The sequence below is a fragment of the Condylura cristata genome, unplaced genomic scaffold (genome assembly GCF_000260355.1).
Source record: "Condylura cristata isolate star-nosed mole 26May11 unplaced genomic scaffold, ConCri1.0 scaffold00014, whole genome shotgun sequence".
NCBI lineage: Eukaryota > Metazoa > Chordata > Mammalia > Eulipotyphla > Talpidae > Condylura > Condylura cristata.
This window is the reverse complement of record NW_004567115.1, coordinates 24,791,538-24,813,714: the sequence shown is the minus strand read 5'-3', so window position 1 is coordinate 24,813,714 and position 22,177 is coordinate 24,791,538. Positions and strand designations below refer to the sequence as shown.

General features: G+C 34.5%; 2 protein-coding genes across 2 annotated transcripts in view; both read right to left on the bottom strand.

Annotated features, from left to right (window-relative positions):
- The window catches only part of LOC101622659 (disintegrin and metalloproteinase domain-containing protein 18-like), a 38,941-nt gene extending 27,773 nt beyond the window's left edge, over positions 1-11,168 (bottom strand). Inside the window, exons 1-3 of the mRNA XM_012724781.1 lie at positions 11,058-11,168; positions 7,221-7,276; positions 3,267-3,345 (exon numbers count right to left, since the gene is read on the bottom strand). Coding sequence (XP_012580235.1) covers positions 3,267-3,345; positions 7,221-7,276; positions 11,058-11,168 — 246 coding nt within the window. The remainder of the gene's footprint in view (positions 1-3,266; positions 3,346-7,220; positions 7,277-11,057) is intronic.
- A 368-nt stretch (positions 11,169-11,536) lies between these two features.
- The window catches only part of LOC101622418 (disintegrin and metalloproteinase domain-containing protein 18-like), a 42,972-nt gene continuing 32,331 nt past the window's right edge, over positions 11,537-22,177 (bottom strand). Inside the window, exons 18-19 of the mRNA XM_012724780.1 lie at positions 19,510-19,672; positions 11,537-11,696 (exon numbers count right to left, since the gene is read on the bottom strand). Of these exons, the coding sequence (XP_012580234.1) occupies positions 11,537-11,696; positions 19,510-19,672 (323 nt within the window). The remainder of the gene's footprint in view (positions 11,697-19,509; positions 19,673-22,177) is intronic.

Below are 22,177 nucleotides of genomic sequence, written 5' to 3'. Positions count from 1 at the left end.
ATGTTCCTCAACACTTCCAAATCCACAGTTGGAACTTCACTAATCTGGAGACACTAGAAGAGAGACTGCAAAGCATACTGACATCTATTGACTGGAGAACAATGAGAGAAAATGGGGTGCATTCACTGGATCCTTTATCACCCAAACTGCTCTAGCAATACAAGGTGGTCAAGGGAAGTACATTTTACCACTACAAGAACTAATATTTGTGTCAATATTAATAGTAGTATAGTTTTAGTGTTAATACAGTATTAAAACTCCAAGATAGCTAAATTGTCAGTGGAACAAAAGATAATCCTAAACTGGAACTTTAACTTGGTCACGATCTTCAAAACTAAGCCGTAAATGTGAAGAACAGAACTGAAATTTGCACTCTGTAAGAATGCAAAGAATGGTGGTATCTTACTCCCAGACTTCAAACTTTACTATACAGCTACTGTAATCAAAACATTTAAAAAAATTAGGTAGACCAAGGGGATATAATTAAGAGCTAAGAAATCAATTAAAACATATATGAAGATTTAATCTACAACAAAGGACTGAAAGTATATCCTGGAGAAATATACGTTTCTTTAAAAAATTGTGTTGGCAAAACTGAATATCACACATAAAAGAATAAAATTAGACCATTATTTCATGCTACATACAAAAACCAGATGAAAATGGACTAAAGAATTGGATATACAGGTTGACACTATGAGACAAATAGAAGAAAACATAGATAAGTGATATATTTAGGAACTTAACTCCTATAGCAAATAAAAAAAGCAAAACCAGATAAGATTCATCAAACTAAAAAGCTTATACAGAGCAAAAGTAGCTTCTAGTAAAAAACAAAAAGACACCTTACCAAAAGGGAGAAAATATTGCATATCATAATATGTGACAAGAGAATAGTACCCCACATCTACAAACAACTCATCAAAAATTGACAATCTACCTAAAAGATTAGAAGATCTAATTTCTCCAAAGAAGACACATAGATAGTGGGCATTTCTCCAAGGAAGGAAGACACATAGCTAGTGAAACGCCATGTCACACCTATAAGGATGACCCATATCAAAAAGACCAGAACAAATGTTGGTGAGCATGTGGAGAAAAGCAGAAGCTTGCACACTGTTGGTATGAATAAAGACTTTTCAAGCCCCTATGGAAAAGAGCATAGACGTTTCTCAAAATATTAAAAATAGAGCTAGCAGAAAGTCTATCAATTCCTCTCTTAGGGGTCTACCCAAAGAATGCACAAGTATGAATTCAGAGGGATATATGCATTCCTATGTACATTGCAACACATAGGACACAAAGCCCAAATTATGAAACTAACCTAAGTGGAAATAAGTAGATGTGTATATGAAGACATGGTATATATACTCAATGGAATATTACACAACCTATTATAAAATTACACATCTATTATAAAAATAGATGAACTCTTGACATTTGCAAAAGCATGGGTGGAGTTAGTGGGGATTATGCTAAGGGAATATGTAAAATATGTCAGAAGGAGAGAAACAAATATTAGATATGCACACTACAGCCTCCAACAGTGAAGCAGCAGAAGAGGGACATAGAGAGTCACAGCTGAGTGAAGTGCGGAATCAGAAGTGAAAAGTGTTGCAGAAAACATGCCAGAGTAGAAAAACTTGATTTTAACTAATAAAATATTGAAGAATAGAGTGGATATATTTGAAAATTAAAAACTGCAGACAATACTTCATGGGTCCCCACAATTTTGTGCAATTTACCTTCCAGGAGTTTGATCAGGCAGGTACATTAAATATTGGGGGGGGGGGAGGAGTCCAGTCATGCTGCCATCAGCATGGAGAGCAAAGAACCATTTTGAAAAATATAAGACACCTCTGCTTTCAGGAAGCTGCATAATTAGAAACTAACTTGCTGAACTATGATCAGAACCTAATTTATGTGGAGGAGGAAAATATTCAACTACAGCCTCTTCTAGTAATTCTGTCCCACAATCTAGGGTGAATTTAAATGAAAGCTGAGAAATACTTATGAAGTTCATAGTCTAGCAGCATACGTTTAATTAAAAATTGAGACTTAATTATAACACTAGAGAACACATCTCCCAATCCCAAATGCTGTTACTGTGTTGCTAAAGGCAAGTTTAAAGCAGATTCTTTTACCTAGTACATACTTCCAGTTATCAAGAAAAAAAAAATCTTGTATTGGGCATTTCAAAAGGCATAAGCACAAATTGAAAAATAGAGCAAGTATTAGAACCAGAGACATCAGATTTTAGAATTATCAAACTGGGAATTTAAAAAACCATAATTATTCTAAGGACTGTAATGAATACCATTCAGGAAAAACAGATGGGAAGAGTAAATAGAAAGACTTAAGAACGAACCAGAAACAATGCTAGAGTTAAAAATGTACCTGTAACAGAAATGAAGAATACCTTTGATGGTCTCAATAATAGATTGGAAATGGCTGTGAAAAGAATTTTTGAGACTGAAGATTTATCAATCAAATAATTCCCACTAAAACAGAAATGAGTATCAGCTGTGTGACTTATCCTCAACTGAAGAAGAAAGGACACATCAGTGAGACTAGGCAGAGACCGGGTCTTGCCAAAACTCCTAATTGCCAGAATGAATAGTAACAGTGCTGAGGGGTCTTTCATGCTCTAAGGTTCTCTCTGACGAGCAACGTATTTTGTTGTCACCTCCCGACCTAGGATCCTGCACTTTTGAAAACGGAAGGCAAATGGAATTAGCAAAACCTCATATATTAATAATCTCCCTTATTGTTAATGTACTGAACTCAACAGTCAAAAGGCATTATGTGTCTGCTTGGGTCAGAAAACTAAATCCAACTTCCTGTTCCCAGTATCTATTGCATCCTCACTTTCCTTGTAACTTTCCTATAGTGTGTAGCATTTTCTCCAGTGCTCAGGTTCTATGAATTATCAATTATGTCAGATTTTTTATAGATTTTAATATTTCATATAGTATATTAAAACTTCTCAGTGGGTTTAGCAATTTATTTCTTTTGACAACTATTTTTCCTTTCATCTCAAAATCCTATAAATAATTTTAGCTACTTTAAATGACTTTTTTTGATAAATGAATCCTGTGTACAAACTTTAAAAATAGCTGTACTATTCTTAGTAATTGTTGCATCATTATTGGATTTATGGTTATTTGTCTGATAGTTCTATAGAATATACAGTTTTTTGTTTTCTTTCCACCAATGACACCTTAGCCAAAAACATGTAAAAAGACATGTTAATCTCTAAGACTTACCTTCATAAATGAAAAATCTGGGTACAATATTCCTGATGTGTTGTATAAATACACAAGAAAATCAGGGTCTAAAAATGACCTAATTCAACCAAAAAAAAAAAAAGAGAGAGAGAGAGAGACTTTATTGTAATAATGTAGCGAGTAAATTTAACTTCTACAATCATTAAATCAAATTTTACAAGTTCAAACACCCCAAAATTAAATGGAGTCATCCTTCCATTCTCTAGCTTGTGCCCTGGTAATATACTGAATATGTGAGAATAAACAGCTAGTATAACCAGGTATTGGTATGAATGTAATGATATAGACCTCAGTGTAGTACGAATCAACATTTCCTGATTTCCACAGAAGCATTTTCCTTTGAGATTCAATCAGGAGTCACTCATGCATAAATATGTTAGCTAAAAATGCGGTTTATAAGGGTCCTGCATTCATGGAAAATGCATGATTTTTCACTAGTTTTCATAAAGTTCTGCTGTGTCATAAAACACAATAAATGTTATTAACAAGTTTACCCTAGGTTCAGGGGCACTTAGCCTTCAAGTGGAGTTTGGAAAAAGCATGAGTCCTCCCTGGAAGATGTCTTTCTTGTAGAGAAGGAAAGGAAAATATTATAGAAGTATAATATATTTCTCAAAAGTTTTTTGGGGGGGAGCCAGGATACTAGTGTTTTACTTAAATTTCATAAATTATTTTAATACACAAAGCTATTCTAAACAGAACAAATTATTATGGAGGAGATAGTGATTTGTATGAACAATCTAACACTTATTTTCAACAATCTAACATTATAGGGAGGCTGGAATATCTCAAGGATTCCATTATCAAGAGACATTTCAGGATCATAATAAAAGAGAAACTATATCATTTGCAGTGAACTCTCTTTAACCATGACATCTATTTACACTTCTGCTTTATTTTCTCATATTTCTGACAGTTTATCTTTTTCTTAAATTCAAACATCAATATTAAAGAGCTTCACAGAGAAAACCTGATATTCATAAGTTCACATCTGCAAACATTACAGGAAAAGCACTGAATCTTTTAATTACCACAAGCATGTCAATGGAGATGGTAGAATAGGCAACCCAGAAACAGTTCCCAAGGAAAAGAAACTAGAAGTTAAAATGTGAAAGAAAAATGTCAAGAATAATTAAAATGAGAAAATTTAATATGCAAGTTTATTACTCTGAGCTTTCAAGCTTATCCATGTTGCTTCTATGGCAAACAACAAAACAGTCTGGCTTAGTTAGGTAAGTATAAAAATACAATAAATCATCAAAGAAAAACAGCATCTAATATAAAGAAAATGCACAAGAAAAAGGAAGATGGTAGCATTAAAACTTAGTTCTGAATCATAATTTCAAGAAATGTAAAACATTCAAAGGAGCTAATTTAAAGTAAAAAGTATATTATCAAATTGAATTACATAATGTTGAATTTAAGTAACTGGATAAATGTGCCAAGGGTAATTTGATTACTAAAAAAATTAGATGACTAATCTAGATAAATAAAGAGTATAAGTAAAGATTTGGACATAGTAATAGGGAAAAAAACCTTCAATATATAGAGGAAAAAACAAAGCCCAGAATGAAGCAAAGATTTCCCATAGAACAAACACATATGTAAAATTTTTTAACTATAAAAAAGATTTACGACACCAGGAAAATTTACTGTATCATATCACACACACACAAGCATGCATGCATGAACACACACAAAACACAGAAAATTCAGTGAAGATGGACTATAATAAAATAGAAAATATATAGAAAAATAATAAGATACACAAACTGTACACATCACCAAGATATCATTCAACATGACAAAAGATAAACTTGTAAATATGTCCAGAATAAGAAAGCATGTAGTGTGCATATTTGACCTGAACAAAATAACACTAAAGTATTATAACTATACGATACCTTATTCCACATAAAATTGCAAGGGGGGAAATGAAGCAGTGTGTTAACTAATAAAACCAACTGACAATATTTGGAAAATGCATCACAGTTGTTACACAATGAAAATGAAACTTGGATTTACATCTTCGATATATAAAGAGAATTTTAAATACTTTTAAGAACAATGAAACATAAATTCATGAGAGGATTGTATGAACCTGAATAAACAAATCTGGTTTTAGTCTAGAGTATGGGATTGCGCCCTTCATTTCACTTTTATTTTTGTCATGATTGCTTTAACTGTTTGGTGCCTTTTGTTGTTCCATATAAATTTCAGTAATAGTTCGTCTATTTCTTGAGAATTCCAAATTTGATAGGGACTACACTGAACCTATATATTATTCTGAGAGTTTTCCCTTTATTTTTTTTTTTTAAAGATTTATTTATTTGTGCATACAGAACTGGGGTACAGGCCAGAGACTCAAGGGCGGCGAAAGACTTCACCAGAGACAGAGTGGGGAGCAGAACAGGCAGATCGAGGAAGTACACTGCTGAGGGGAGCAGCGGGCGGGTCAGGAGAGGTCTGCCTCGCCATGTGGTCTCCTCCGGGGCAGACGGGAATCGAACTCATGCGGAAGTGGTTTCAGCTTCTTAGTGCAGTGCTTTAACCCGCTGCGCCACCAGGGAGGGCCCTTTCCCTTTATATTTTTAATCACTCAGAAAAGCCAATCAAAATACTGGGCTAATAGGAACTGTGAACTGCAGATGACTGCCAATGATGTGCCAGTGTGTGATAACCGATTTTAACAAATACATGATTCTGGCAGATAAGGGAAGACATGTGAATTGTGGGAAATTTCTATATCTTCCATTCAGTTTTGCTGTGAATCGAAAATTTAAAGGTACATAAGATGAATAATAATTAGAAAGAGGAAACTATATGAGCAGACAAGCCTCATAGAGGGAAATGCAAATAGCTAACAAATGTTTAGAGAACTTATTTAGGGAAAAAGAAACTGACCTTCAAATGAGAAGGAGGTAAGAACTTAGTACATCAAGCATCCTTTGGAAATCTAAATTGCTATTGTCTTTTCACAAAGTAATAGATAGTAAGTCTCAAAAATAGCGATATAGTATAATTGTGGTTAATAAACAATGGCTACCTGAGAGACTGTTACAAAATTAAATCAGTTCTTAGAAATATACATAGCAAATAGTGTGCACTCAATATAGTTATTACTATTATTATGATTATTATAATTACTCATACTTCTTGATAACAGAGCTCCAAACATTTTTATCAACTCTAAAAATACTCTAATATGCACACACACACACATATATACACACACATATATACATACACACATATACATGTATATGTATATACATATATGTTCAAAGATATTTATTACAAAACATTATAGTGACAATTATGGAAATAGCTATATTTCTTATTGTATCACATCCTATAAGAGTAAAACATTTAAATAAAGCAAAAAATAAATACCAGTATTAAATAATAGCTTTCAGTCACAAAACATTCTGTTTTTGTCAAAAAAAAATTAGGGGGTAGGTTCCTATACGTTTTTAGGGAAAGATGAAATTTAGAATAAAATATTATACAAAGATAATTACATGATCACTCATGTTGTTTTCCTTAAATAAAATTTAAGAAACTGAAAATATGAGAATATTTAGTGTAGTACCAAGTAAAATGCTGAAAAATCATATAAATATGTAAAATGACAGTAAGAATAAAATTAAAGGACAAGTAAAATTATGTCCTTACTTGCTATATTGTGTTTTAATCTTAAATAGTGACATAGAATAAATTCATGTAGCTGGTATATATTAATATTCACATAACTAGTATTTGGCTCAAATACTCAATTTAAAAATCTCAAGATGAAGACTGAAATTTTAGTCAGGTTTCCAAGGAAGGTATAATATTTTCAATAAATATAATCTTCATGTTTTGATTTTGGCTCAACTAAGGACAGTGATTGCATTTAAGAACTAAAAATAAGTGTACAAAAAGTTCACTTACTGTTTTTTAAGATGAATAGTATATATTTTCCTGTCAAATTTAATGGCATATGTAACCTACAACAAAGTATTCAAAGAGACAAGAAATTATTAGAAATGCCAAATTCTTAAAAGAAGGCCATAATTTTTTAATTAAATTTTATTAACATGTTTACAGTTTTTATACTTTTGGGCACACCGCTTAGCTTCACAACTGGACATCTGCACAGGGCTTGCCCACCCTCCACCAAAGTTCTCATGCTCTACACCTTATCACTGTTATCTGCTCCAGCCTCCCCTACTTTAACTGCAAGCTTGCAGGGGTCCACCATGACAGACTAGAAATCAAGTCAGGAAGCCCATCTGTGGGAAGCTGGGAACAAGTATTACAGAACAGGAAATATACAGGTAGTGCCATCATTATCTGTCTGGCTGGCCTGGTGCGAACAGCCCCGCCCAGTGTGGCCTGAAAGCTGCAAGGCAGCAGTGTCAGCTACAGTCGTGGCCCTACGGCCAGTGAGAGGCTAGGAATGACCTGCATATGGCCTGCCCAGGAGCCCTATTAGCTCGTTTGTGATTTATAGACAAAGTCAGCAGAGGGAAGTTTTGGCCTAGTTTAGGCAAGCATATTTTGAGCAAGAAAACTATACATCAAGGTTATATTACTTTTTAAAAATTGAGTTATTTATGCACACAAGAACTGGAATACAGGCCAGAGGTGTGGGGAAAGGGTGAAAGGATTCACCAGAAACAGAGTGGGAAGCAGAACAGGTGGACTGACTGATGCACTACTGAGGGGATCAGCAGGCAACAGGACAGGTCTTCTGCACCCTGTGGATCAGCTGCCTGGCTGGGGACCAACTTGTGTTGCAGTGACTGCTGACAGCTTCACAGTGCTGAGACTTAAACACCACCAAGGATGCCCCAGGGTTACATTATTATTTACTGCTCTGTGCACATGGAACTACATATCAAGGCTACATGTTATCTACTAGGCCAGCTGTGCTAGAAGACACCAGTGAAAAACAGACTATGAAACCAAGAAACTCTATTTGCCCATGGATTCAACATTGTCCTTGCTATTAAAAAAAAAAAATGTGCTCTTTAATATAAACAGAGATTACATCATAAATGTCTCAAAATTGCCTATACGTATAAGTAGACGGTTATATTTCTTCCCTATTGGATTGTGTGACTGTATTTGTCACAATGAAATAGAAATAAAATCAAAATTCTAAGTCAGGTTCAAAACAAAAAAGAATACTCATGTGTGTTTAAGTATCATAATGCAATTTTTATTTAAAATTGTTACTTTGGAAAAGCTGAGTAACCTTTGAAGAAAATTGATTTTAACTTCTTTTTGTACAATACAGCTACTAGCACAAATAAATTTAAATCTATTTTTCAGTCCATGGTTAAGATTACAGGAAGTATCCCCTCAATGACAAACACCACTGTAGTCTGCATCTCCTGAGCTTCTCGGCCCAGTGCTCAGTTACAAAAGGCCTGCTCACACAGTTACTACTCTCCAGGGACAGCCCACATTTAATAAAAGCCTCTCATCACCCCAACTGTAGTCATTTTCTTCATATTCCTGTTCTTTCCCTTCCTTACATAGTTGTTTATTTACTCTGTGTCAGATTTGCTATATTTTTATGAATTTACTTTGTCTAAAGCAACACTTTGTAGTTATGTTTTCGTATTTTTATTTACACTTCATCTGTTTCTCACTTGTAATATTAGCTATTTCTAATTCTTTCATTTTCTTTTCTCTCACCAAAATATCTGTTTAATGTTCTTCTCCAACTAACTGTTGACATTACAATTCCTGGTTATTTTACCTTCATTTTAGTGTTCAGTCTTGTATAACTTTATGGCAATTGAAAACTGTGGTCTCTCCCAAAATTATTCTGATATTTTTTTCATGTTTTAATCTGTGTTTTTTTGTCTCATATAAAAAGGGCTGTACGAAGACATACTGTTAAGGGGAAGGATGTCCTAAAGGAACTCTGCAGAGTCTTATGGACTCCACCCCCTACTCCCTTTAGTGTGTCCCTGCAGTATAACCGAATTGTGAGTGTGCAGGTGAGGTCCCACAGTCAGGCAGCCCAGTTCACTCTGGGCTACCCTGTAACAATACTCCCCCCAAAATTATCCCACAACTGTATTCGTATATAACTCATGACCAAAATTTAAAATGAAACTATATTTCATATATATATTTTTTAAATCTATAAATTATTTTAGCATTGTTATAAATTCATTTAATCCCAGGTAATTGGTTTTGCTCTATTTAACTGCAATTTTTCAGTAGTATACTCTGAAAGTGCTAACCCAATTCAATTTGTGACTTGGCAGTTTTCAGAAAACTATTCTACAACATTTTTAAAAGATTTTTATAACTATCTCTGAAGATAGAAAACATTGATAAAAACAGCAGAGCAATCACTAACAATGATGCATTATTGATTTTTATTTGAAATATTGTTGACTCATTAGAAATTAGACTGATTTTATCTATGATTCACATAACATCAAGTGTAGCACTAGCAGTAGGAATAGAAGCAGGAAATGGGTTTTGGATTTGAGAATAAACCTTACGCTGCTCTGGTGCTCTTGTTGAAGAAGTCCCACCCCACTCAGTCCAACACACAAGATGTAGAATGAGCCTTCCAAGTAAGGAGACAGCAAAAAAACTGAACATGTGGGGAGACTCAATCCAATAATTGACCAGCAATAATTTGCATTCATTCACCAGCAATTCTTTCAGAGAAAAATCTCAATAAAAGTGAAACCTTGACATACGTGGAGTCATTCTAAATTAGAGGCAGGGTAACCCTTACCTGGGGAATCGCCTTACTCACAATGGCACTTCCATGGCCATAACTCCAAGAAGCCAGCAAAATGGGATAATCCTGTTTGAAAGCACTCATAAAAGTGGACTTTTTAAGTATCTTTGATTCCTATGTCTGATAAATTTGCCCTATGGTTACTTCACCTGACTATCTCTAAAAAAAGGTTTAAATTTTGTCCCAACATGGAACACTATTTGCATTTCTAGATGTACTTGGTTTCCCTGAATTGCAACTCTTTCATACCAAATAAATGTGTGTTTCCTTATTAACAGCTTCCTGAGATTTCAGGTTAACAATTTCATACAAAAGAAGAATTATGAAACTATATGTCTAAAATTTGATAAACCAGTTGATGGTACATTCATGATTAAGAGTTTAGCAACTCTAAATAAGATAGAACAATTCAAACAAAATATCATAAAAGTTATGTGAATGTTCTCTCTCTATGGAAACATCTTATTCACAATATTTTTGAATCATGATTCATGTAACTGAAACCATGGGAAGTGAAATCATCAAGGATAGATTACTGTCCCTACTATACGAGTTTAACTGGATTAAAAATACCATTAGTCCAAAAATATATATATACCTTAGTCACTTTTACAAATATTTCCATATGCATATATGAAAGTACAAGCATGAACAGATTCTTTACATATTATCTTTTGTATATTATCCTTTTAAAAATCATATACCTATTTTCTAGAAAATAAGGTATTTATTTTCTAAGGAAAACGCAGAGTTTTGTATATTTATATTGTGTGGTAGGCATTTGCAGTATTTTTTTTCTCAATTTAGGTTTTTAAATACTTTCATTATGTTCTTAAATTACTTGAGAAATGAAAAAAACATTCAATACACTTGCTTTCATCTAAACAAAATGGCTTTTAAATGCAGTAATTAGAACACAAAATTTTACAAAGCGATATGCATGAATTGCTTTGTGTTATATAGTTCAAGAAGAATAAAAAATATTTGTAAATACCTGATTTCTTACTTACATGCATTTCTGGTTCATCGCCATCGGACCTGTTTGTCCAAATCTTCTGTGGTATCGTGATTTGTAGAAACGATGTTTCAGAATCTGCAGAAAGGAAAATCCTTGTGAACATTCCCCAAGATACAAAGCAACATCTTCATTCTTCATTTACCTGCCATTTCACAACATAGGGCTCTTTGAACTTCGATAGGGATCTTTGAACTTGTCCACCCCAAAGATACACAGAGACAAAATCATACGTATCCGGGTTCTAGGAAGAGATTCCTCTGGAAGTGCATGCACTCCCTTACCTCTATCTAGAGACAATTTGGGATGACCTCAGCCCTGAGCAAGGAAACTCGTCCAGGCTTTGTCATTTCCCCACCTCCCCACACTCCTCACTCTCCCCAGTTTGTCCTGAATTTCTAGTCTGACAAAGATGATGGCCTCACGCCCAGGAACATTGTGATAGGAAAATATCCAATGGAAAAGGGTAACTACTCACTGTAGTTTGCAGAAGTTAGCCGGCCCAGAAGTGAGAGGATCAGCAAGAGAAAGAGCATTGTGTCCGTGGCTTGGTGGTTTCAGCAATGGCTTGTTGGTTTCGGTTAACTGGTGAACGGCCGCTACAGCTCGTGCTTCCAGGTCCTCCTTGGAAGGCCTGGGGGGGGGGGCGGGGTGAATGGGGATTAAGGAGTGAGGGCCTAAGGAGGGGAAAGGAGAGGCGAATGGGGGGGAAGTTGAGGGGTAGTAAAGGATGGAGAGCAGGGAGAAGAGGGAAAGGGGAGGGGGGAGGGCACAGTGAGCTGCCTGAGCCTCAGAGGAAGTTGCAGCCCGGTGGTCAGGTAGAAGATGCTCTGGGGTCTGCAGCAACCTCGTGGATGCAGAACCCAGTATGAAATCCAGGGATGCCCATACATGACTCGCTACACACAGATAACAAATGGAAGCTTGCCAGCGTGAGCTTTGTTTTTCAAAAGCTAGCATTTTAAATGCATTCAGAGGTAGGTAACATAATGGTTATAAAGCTCTCTTTCTCCACAGGAAATAGGCTATTTGCTGGTGATGTTCAAGGTAATAGTAGTAGACCACATTACAATTTTCAAGTACAAGTTCTGAATTACTGCAGTGAAGGAAATCAGGACATTGAAATTCACAATGTGTTTAGAAGCAGGCAGTTGCCTACTTTAACCATACTACTGAGAATTTTCTGTTCAACCTTTAGGTTAAAGCGCATACACGTGCACACATACAGGAACATTGCAAAACAAACACTAAATCAGTTATAGTATAGATGATATTGTTTTGAAACGCTTTGGCAACGGAAACTGAAAAGCTTAAATGTGTGCATTTTCATCTCTTTAGAATTCATGTTTAACTACTTAGTAACTTTATTAACAGTAGCTTATTAAGGATAAATACTGTGTGTGACTAGGAAAATAAAGGCCCCGCCTCTTCAGATGTGTGTTACTCTTTGGACCACCAAGGCACCCAAGTAGTCTTCCATGTAGTCCATTGTGTCACCCCCCACCCTCCTTGCCCCACTGATAGCCTGGGGACTTGCTTTTGGCTTGATTTTGTGTTAGCCTGTTTCCCTGTATCTGCATATTAGCAAAATCACCAAGGAGTGTCTTTCTGCTTTTGGTTTATTTCACTTTGTAGAATTCCCTTCAGTTCCAAGTATTTGGTGACAAATGGAAAGAGCTCACCATTTTTTAGAGCTGAATGTGGCGGGAGAATCGTGAGCAACCGGAGAGGTGCAGACCAAAGGGATCCTCTCTGTAGAAGAGAGCTGCTACTGTGACCTGGGAATTTGAGGACCCAGCAGTTTTCAAAGAGGCAAAGCTGTTTATTTCCAATTAAAGGATCGCAGTGGGTAAAAGAATCAATAAACACAAACCTATATGCTTTCCTGTAAAGGATTTATTTTTGTTTAGGAATTTGAAAGCTTTAAGCCATAACAAAAGGAAAGAAAAGCGTATTGGTTCTCATTTTTCAATCAGGTCAGTTCAAGGTAGCATTCTTTCTAAAGTGTGTGGTTTATATATTGTTGTTTGGTTAACGGCTGTGAAAAAATATAGAAACATGGAAATGCTAATTTGAATTGTTGTAACAGCCTTTTAATTTTACTACACAACTGTAATTACAGCAGGTAGTATGAGACACTGGTTATACTAAATTTGTCAGCCTTAGCTTTTTCCTGAATTTTGTGATAACCAGATTAAAAGGAAATATTAACAACTTGTATTTATATAAATTTCATTTAAACACTCTAAGTTTTACATAATTAAAATAAAATCACCAGTAAAGAGAGAGGAAAATGATTATGTCAAGTGAAGAAAATAATTACTATTAATTCATCGATTTTTTTTTTTTTTTTGGTCTAGGAGAAAGACTATTTCCAAAAGTCTGTGAATTTTCAAAGGCTTTTCACATCTACCAAACCAAGTGACTTTTCAAGAGCAATGTCATTCTTTACTCTCCAATTAATTATTCCATCCCCAAATGATTCTTACCTTGTACTACTATGCTATGTATCTTTAGTAAAAGTTGCCATTATTCATTCTTGAGATTCTTTGCAGTTTTCTATTATTCTAACACAAATATATCCATCCAGCTAGAACTTGAATTAATTCCACTTCTTTCATCTCTCAAAACTGTTTTTGCTGTTTTCCTTTGATTTTAGTCTTATTTTTCATACCTTTCTTATATATTCACTAGTTTTATCTCCTTCACTAGTTTAAATTTCTGAATGAATTTTCCCTTACTCTATCCCAATGAAACTTGTAATCTCTATCAATACAAATTTTGCTATATTTATCAATTGTGAGTTATGGTATAGTATATAATACATAGCAAAGCATATCAGTATAATTTTGTAAATATCATGCAAAATCCCTCCCTTACCACTTCAAAAAAAACTTTTAATTATGCTCCTATTCATATATGAAAAAATGTATACACCTTATTATGGTATAACAGAACTTTACTGCTCATGAGATATAGATACACACACACATGCTTTTTTAATATAAATTTTTATTATTAATTCATTTTAACGAGATATCATTAGTTTACAACACTATACAACCGTTAGAAATAGAGGCATTTAACCTTTGTATTTCTCTGCTTTGTATCGATAAACATTATTTATGCACTTTTTCTTATACTACATACATTCGAACTGTCCGTACATTACTTTGGTTCATCTTTAGATTTTGTTTCTAAGAACATTTTAATATTCTTGCTCTGAGCAATCACCCTTTCCATTCTGGATCATTACTGTAATTTCTCCACTAACTAACTTCTTCACGTAGACCCTTGCAGTCATGCTATTTTCAACAGACTGGTCTGTGCTTGGAATCTAAAGCCTCCTATTATTTCTCCCTTTCCTCCGTGTAAAACATAGATGGCATCCAATACTTCCCAAATCCTACAACAATATTACTTCTCTGACCTAATCACTAGGACATTCTTGCTGAAACTCCAAATATACTGGCATCACTGCCACTCAGCATTCCTGACTTATTTTTCATTGAATTGTTTATGTGGTTGGAAAGATAGATGCATGTGTAACTCTGCCAATCTCTGTCTAGGAAAGATAGAGTTGATTTGTAAGGGAAAGGATGTCCTGAATGAACTCTATAGATACAGGTTTCATGGACTCCACTCCCACCCCAGATACTGGAACTACAAATCCCATCAATACCAAAGAGACACAAACTGGGACCTGAGGATGAAGCTAAAGAAGTAGCCAAATTTGGATATAAACCAGACATGTGGGCTTTGGCGCTCTCTTGGCCTCATGGCTCAAGGCTTGTCTCTTGGCTCTTCACCTGTTTTCAGCATGCTATTGGGGTTCCAGGTTAGCAGAGCTAATAGGACACATTAATTAACTTATCTCTCTCTCTCACCCTGAGTTATTAATTTTCCAGTTTCCCTTGTAAATAAACCCATTATTGACCTTTTTGTATGTACCTGCAATGAATCTTAAGCATACAGGTGAGGACCCACCATCAGGCAATCCAGTCAGGCAACCCAGTTTTTAAACAGAGTCACTGGTAGAATTGTTAGGAGAATAGAAGCTCATGGATCTGGTTTGTTCACCAGTTGAGGAACAACAGCCACAACAAACATGTGAGCAAGAAGCAAGTGTGGACCTCCTGAAACAAGAAGAAGGAACTCCTGACAGCAGGAGCGGGTCCAGGGTAGGATGCTAACTTTACTCTAGCCCTGTCTCTAACTATATACTCTCAGACTTCCTGTTGTCCAATATACCAGATGAGGTGGTCCGAAAGTTTCCTGGTGGTTGTTTTTCTATCCCCTAATTATCCTGTTATGGGACCTTACTCTAGGTGGGGGCTGGTTCAGCAACATTTCAGCAAACACTTCTATTTTTCTAGGCAGGCGCTGTTTTGTTCCTATATTACTGAAAATCACTGTCCCCTGTCTCAGCCTTTCCCATTCTCACCATATTCCTGGTCTGTCCAGCTCAGAATGCAAAACCTCTGTCTGTCTGGAAAGTCTGCATGTCTAGTCTTACTTTTTGCCAAGATAAAGACGGTGAAAGGACAATATGTTTAAAATTTAAATGTTTATGAGGTGTCTTGCTGACTCCCCAGTGTTTGTCTGAATTCTCACACGTCTAGAGTATCATTTGCATTAAAATAAAAGTTTAATGTCAGCTGACTATGTGAATTCAGATGACTTCTTTTCTAATAAGTAAGCTGAAAAATATTTGCACTCACTCCAACTCTTTGCTTGTGTATTACTTTGCAACAGGATCTACTCAGTGAACCAAATTAAAATTGCTATCCAGTTTCTTCCCAACTCTCCCAATGACAGCTACCTTCTTTATTTTTTCTACATATTCAATCACTGTTCAATATACTACACACTCAAATCATAACTTACTATTAGTATAAAGAGGTTATGAAGAAATAAGTAAGAAACTAAAAGGAAGCAAGATACTGTATTATTATTAACAGTAGGGAGAAACCCAGGAAATGATAAACTCCGTACAATGTTCTCAGAAAAAAAAATGCCTGAATTTGGATGGCAGTGGTGAGCTAAGGTAAAGTCACATGGATAATGATGACACTGTGACTGAGGGACATAAGACAGTGAGCTACATGCCAAAATTCTCACCTAAGACATGGACCTTTAAACAAGTTATTGAAGAAATGTCAAGATTCCTGTAAGCAGGAACAAGATGATTTTACAATGAGGATAGAAATAAAAAATGTTTTCTTTGGGGCTTTCCCTAGTGGCACAATGGGTTATGAAGCTCTGCAAAGCCACTACAGCACAAGTTTGGTCTCCGCCCATGTTGCTGACTCACATCACGTGGCAGACTTTTGACCGCCCGCTGCTGCCCTCAGCAGTGAATTTCAGTAGATCTGCCTGTTCTGCTCCCCACTCTGTCTCTGGTGAATCCTCTCACCCACCACACCTCTGGCCTGTACCCCAGTTCTATAAGCATAAATAAATTTATACACACACACACACACACACACATATGTATATGTATATATGTGTGTGTGTATCTATATATGTATGTATATAGATATGTATGTATATTTCCCCTTTGGAGACTGATAAAGAAGCAGAGATCTATTGACTTAACTCTGGAGCAAAAGCAGATATGTTGGGGTGGCAGATAAGTGGAACTTTAGATTTTTTTTTCCTTTACTCTCAGTGATGGGTCTAAATTTTTAACAAATACTTTATACATTGAGTTAGAAATTTAAACAACATATACAGATAACTACTTTACAGCAAAAAGTTATCTTTCTTCCTTGGAGAAATTAGCCTTTTGCTTGGATCTAATAGTTCCTCAATAATATAAAATCCCTTCCCTATCCCCAGTCTTTTTCAGGCTGTATTTGTCAAAATCATTACAGTCTTAAGGGTATAAACCCTGACATTTGATGATTTCAAATTAAATTCCAAGATTTACTAATTCTGTACATACAGGAAATTAATACTTTATGTCCACTCCCTCATTTCTAAAATAAGGATAACATACCTATAGTGTCATAGTGAGGGGGGAAAATGTAAATGTTTAGAGACAATCTGTGCAAACTACCAATTGGAAACTTAAATAAGGGAACATGATGTCTGGATGTTCATAAGTATTTTAAGAATATACTAAAATATCCCTAAAGTCATATCATTACAAAAGTGTTGGCTAATTTCATTAACATTAAATATTTCAAAATTATTAAAATATAAAATTAAGCTAATTAATTTTAAAATATAAAATTAAGTTCAATGCTGTATGAGTCTTTGCTTTAATATTATTGACAAATCAGAGTCAAAATGATGAAATGTAAATCTGAGTTCTCTTATACTGAATTATTGTTTAAAAAATTTAAACTGTTTTATGATTTATCATTGTCAGTAATTTTATTTCTTAAATTCACCTTTAAGTCAATGACTGGTTGCTGTTACTAGTGCTGTCTTCTGTAATAGATCTGTATAAAAGAAATAAAATGAATGTTAGGGTTAGGAGCCTTTGTAATCTTAAGCAAAACCAAGAAAAATTAAAAACAAGATTTATGCTAAACATGCAGTTATAATGTACTAATATTCACTTTACTGCTATGTCCATTTATTTATTGTCTCTGTCTTGTCTACATGGGACACAAGAAGAAAAATTGTTATATTCTGTGATATATTTTTCCTACAATAATATTTTTCCATAGGGAAAGAAGATAATTTATTTCCAAATCTTCAAATCCTTAAATTATAATGTCTCTATAACTATTTATATCAATTAAATATAAACAGTCTTTCACTTTTATTATTGAGGCTTCAGTGTCTTTCAGTTACATATAGCTAATATTTTAGTGCATTTAAACAGCATACAGTTTTTTTTTTAAAAAAAACTCCTTTGCATACACAGTTCTGCTGAGGAAGAGTTATGTGGTGTCTGGGTTCCTACTCGATGGCTATAGTTCCTTGGTCACAAATGATGTCAAGCTAGAACACCCACCTCACTGATACAAATCCAGACAGAACACTCTAAATTAGGCACACTTACGTGGCTATTTTCTTCTGCTTTTTGAGATTATGAACTAAGAGGCATTGACTGTGGATAGATTGCTGGAATTTTATTTGACAATGAAACTAAAGATTTTTTTTGAAGATTTGCTTATTTATATGCAAGAACTGGGGGTTAGACCAGAGATACAAAGGTTGAAAAGATTCACCAGAAACAAAGTGGGAAGACAGATCTACTGAAATACACTGCTGAGGGAGCACCACAGGGAGGCCCTGGAACTGCGCTTTAGCTAGGGATGCTGGGCTAAGTGTGAGAGCATGACACAAGCAACAACAGCAAATGTCAGTTATAAAGGTGAAGGGATAAGTTGCCTCCTTAGCGCAGTACGCAGCATGTCAGCGTCTGTCTCATAAAGCTGAGGAGATAAAAAGAATGGCGGGTACTGACGCTGCAGCTTATTACTACCTTCTTGGGCTTCACCTCTACATCACATCTTGCCCTTGTTGCCATTAAACCATGACTGCTACTCTAAAATATAGGTTGGCATGACCAGAGTGTGTTATTTGTGATCAGTGAGACTTTGTTATAGCATCCAAAACTCAGGATTATTTCTACAGCTATTCAGAATTTTCCAAGATCTCTTACGTAAGAACACAGGAATATTTATGCTAGATACTTGAGTCTTTTTGTTTCACTTTGAAGATTATTAAAATGTCTAAATAAATCATGCTACCCTGTATTTAACTATTTACTGTTAACTTGTTGATAAGTAAAATTAATTAACTTGGCAAACAGGAGTTAGTGGAAATTTTCTGACAGGGTTTCATCTCCATCTACATCAATGAGAAACAGAACCATTTTCCTTTAATATCTGCATCTCATTTTCCTAAATATTTTCTAAGTAAATTGAGACAAACTGGTAGTAAATTGAGACTTATACTGGTGTTATGATAAAGAAAAAAATCTCAGTATAGAAACATATAAACAACATTATTTATATGTAAAATCATATATATTCTACCTGTGTCCCCTCCCTCATTTGTTAATATCTTGTATTTTTCTTACCTTCTACATATTCGCAAGACACCTATATCTACTCATTTCCATGGCACAATTTAATGGCATGTGAGGTAAATGGAGTTGTTCATAACTAGATTGAAGCTCTTATAAAAGTTATAACCAACATGACTGTATAGTCTTTTTTTTTTTTTCCTTTTAAGAAGCAGCAAGTTGTTTGAAAGGCAGTGAAGACTTACAGATTAAGTTCAGTTGTTCCTTGGCTAATAAGAGCATAAAGGATACCTAAGAGCCTAAAATCTGAAACAACATGGCACATACTAACTAAATCTCAATATTTTGGATCATTAGCCAATTCATACAAAAGATTCTACTTAATGATATTGTGGATTACTTTTACATCATTCCCATAATCTATTTAATAGTTAATATGACAAATAAATGTACTTACCCTTCACTTACTGTCCCCTCTCTGTTCTGAAATCTCTTCACTTTATACAATTTAAGAGCCACAGTGGCAATTAAAATGAGGATAGGTAGAAAAATGTAGAAACTGATTAAAAGTCCATTTTTTTGAGGAGCAGCACGTTTTATAATCAACTCTGTATTTTTAGCTGAAAATAGAAACATGTCTTTTAACTTTTCAAAAATGATACTCAGTACATAGTAGTAATTTGAATTACAAAACTTCAAATTCAAATTATAGAGAATAAACTTTAATGTTTTCCAACAGTCTGTAATTATACCCTTAAATGCATTATAACTTTTTCAACTCCTAAATATAATTGATATAAATTTAAGACTTTGTATGTTATATTATTTATTTATGTTCTATATGCTATTGTATTTTTCCTATCATATTTGCCTTTGCGAACTACCACTTAGAACACATTAAATTATATTGTCTAATAATAATTTTTGCATTTAAAAGTAGAGCAAAATAGAGCTATTTTAAAAATAACTGAATAAAATGTATTGACTAACTGAAACCTAATTTTAAAATTGTGATAGTAAACTAGGCAAATTACCACATTATCTGTATCAATGACTTTCAAACATGTTCTCAGAAAAGCAGCTAATCCTTCCAGTATTAGTAAAAATCACAGAAAATTATACATATATAATTTATGCAGACTTACTCAATTAAATGAAAGTAATTACCTAAGCAACTAAGTTAAGCAATTAGAACTACCATACAAACAACCATGAGGCATTATATGTAAATGAAATTAGTCTCCTGAAAATAGACAAAAATTAAAAACAAAATATGTTCCAATTATATGCTGATTACAGGTGATTTACAGTATGTTTTGTAAATTAGAGGAAATAAATTGGCACTTATGTGCTAAAATGTTACATTAAGGAAAAATGTGTTATGATATCACATACTCATCACTTTTAAAGCCTTCTTTTCTCTGCTCCATTTATCAAGAAATGTCAACTAGCCTTTAATCCTTCTTTACTAAAAATCTCATATCCAAGTAGAGCTTCCTTTCTTGTTTTAAATTACTCCAAAGGCTAAAGAAAGTGGATGTATTATTATTGGATTAATTAAAAGATATTCATTACTTTAAGGAAGAAAGAGCTTCTACTTTTGGCCATGAAACTTTTGAATTAAATGTTGTCACACTAACATTGTAATAAAAACAAAATGGAACAGGATACATGAGGGAAGTGATTTCAGGAAGTCAACAAAAAATGCAAAACTATAATACAAGAATGAAGGAAAACTTGATGTCAATTCTGTAAAAATCAAACCTAGCTATAGGTAGCAGGTAGGGAAAATTCTCAGGACAGATAATTGATAATTGAAAATACCTAGTCAGAACATGACATTTTCACCTCGTTAAGGCACCAGAGGACAAAAATTCATGGCAGGAGCAGCAGAAATAGCTGAAAAATGCAGGATGCAGCACTGGAGAGGAAGTTGCTTTGCATATTAGGGAATTAGGAAATACAATAAGTGTGACTGTGTGTGAGTGTGCACAAACACACACACACACACGGCATTATATATTCAAACTTGAAGTTAATAGATAGCTGCATTGGGTTAAGAGCTATAAGGAGCTATCAAGGTTGAAAAGTTGTGGGAAAAGAACAACCAGAAGATCACAAATCCACAAAAAAAATAAGTCCATATCCTACAAAATTCGTATATGTAGGGAAAAAATCTGAAAATTCAACATTTTATAACACAAATAAGTCAGTTTGAAATAGGCAACAGATATGGATAGATTTTCATTGAGGAGTACATCAATGCCAAATAAACATATTAAAGATAGTCAATGTCAAGACCCAATTAAGAAGTGCAAATTAAAACTAAAACTAGATACTAAGAAACATCTAATAGGATGACCAAAATAATAGTGATACCATTAAATGTTGGCACAAATGACAAAAAAGTCCATAATTCATTATTAGTGAGATGTCAAGTGGTATAACCACTCTGGAAAATAATTTGGTAGTTATTTTTAAAACTATAAATATAAATTGACCCAGCAATTTCAGTTTTGCCATGTTTCTGAGAGAAACTCTTCTCTCAGAAACTCTTCTACATGCATGTTCACTGCAGATCAATTCATAATGGCTAAAAATAGGCAACCACTGAAATATCCCTCACAAGAACAGTTAAATTAGATCACATTCATAGGAAGAAATGCTATAAAAAGAATTGAAGTATCCATGCATGAAACAACTTAGATGCAGTTAAAGAAAATTATGTGAAAGAAAAATTCACAAAATTCAGTCCAAAGAGATGGCACAGGGGTTAAAGTCTCAGTACTATCAAGCTATTGCCAGCCACTGTGAAATGAGTTTCATCCCCAGCCAGAGAGCTAATCTACATGGTGCAGCAGATCTCTCCTGTCTTGTCCACTACTCCGCTCAGCAGTACATTTCAGTAGATCCACCTGTTCTGCTCCCCATTGTCTCTGGTGAATCTTCTCAACCTCCTGCACCTCAGGCCTGTACCCCAGTTATTTTATGCATAAATAAATTTTCAAATATAAATAAAGGGAGGTCTACTAAAATGTTCAAATTCTAGGGCCCTCCCTGGTGGCGCAGCAGGTTAAAGCACTGCACTAAAAAGCTAAAGCCACTTTCGCATGAGTTCGATTCCC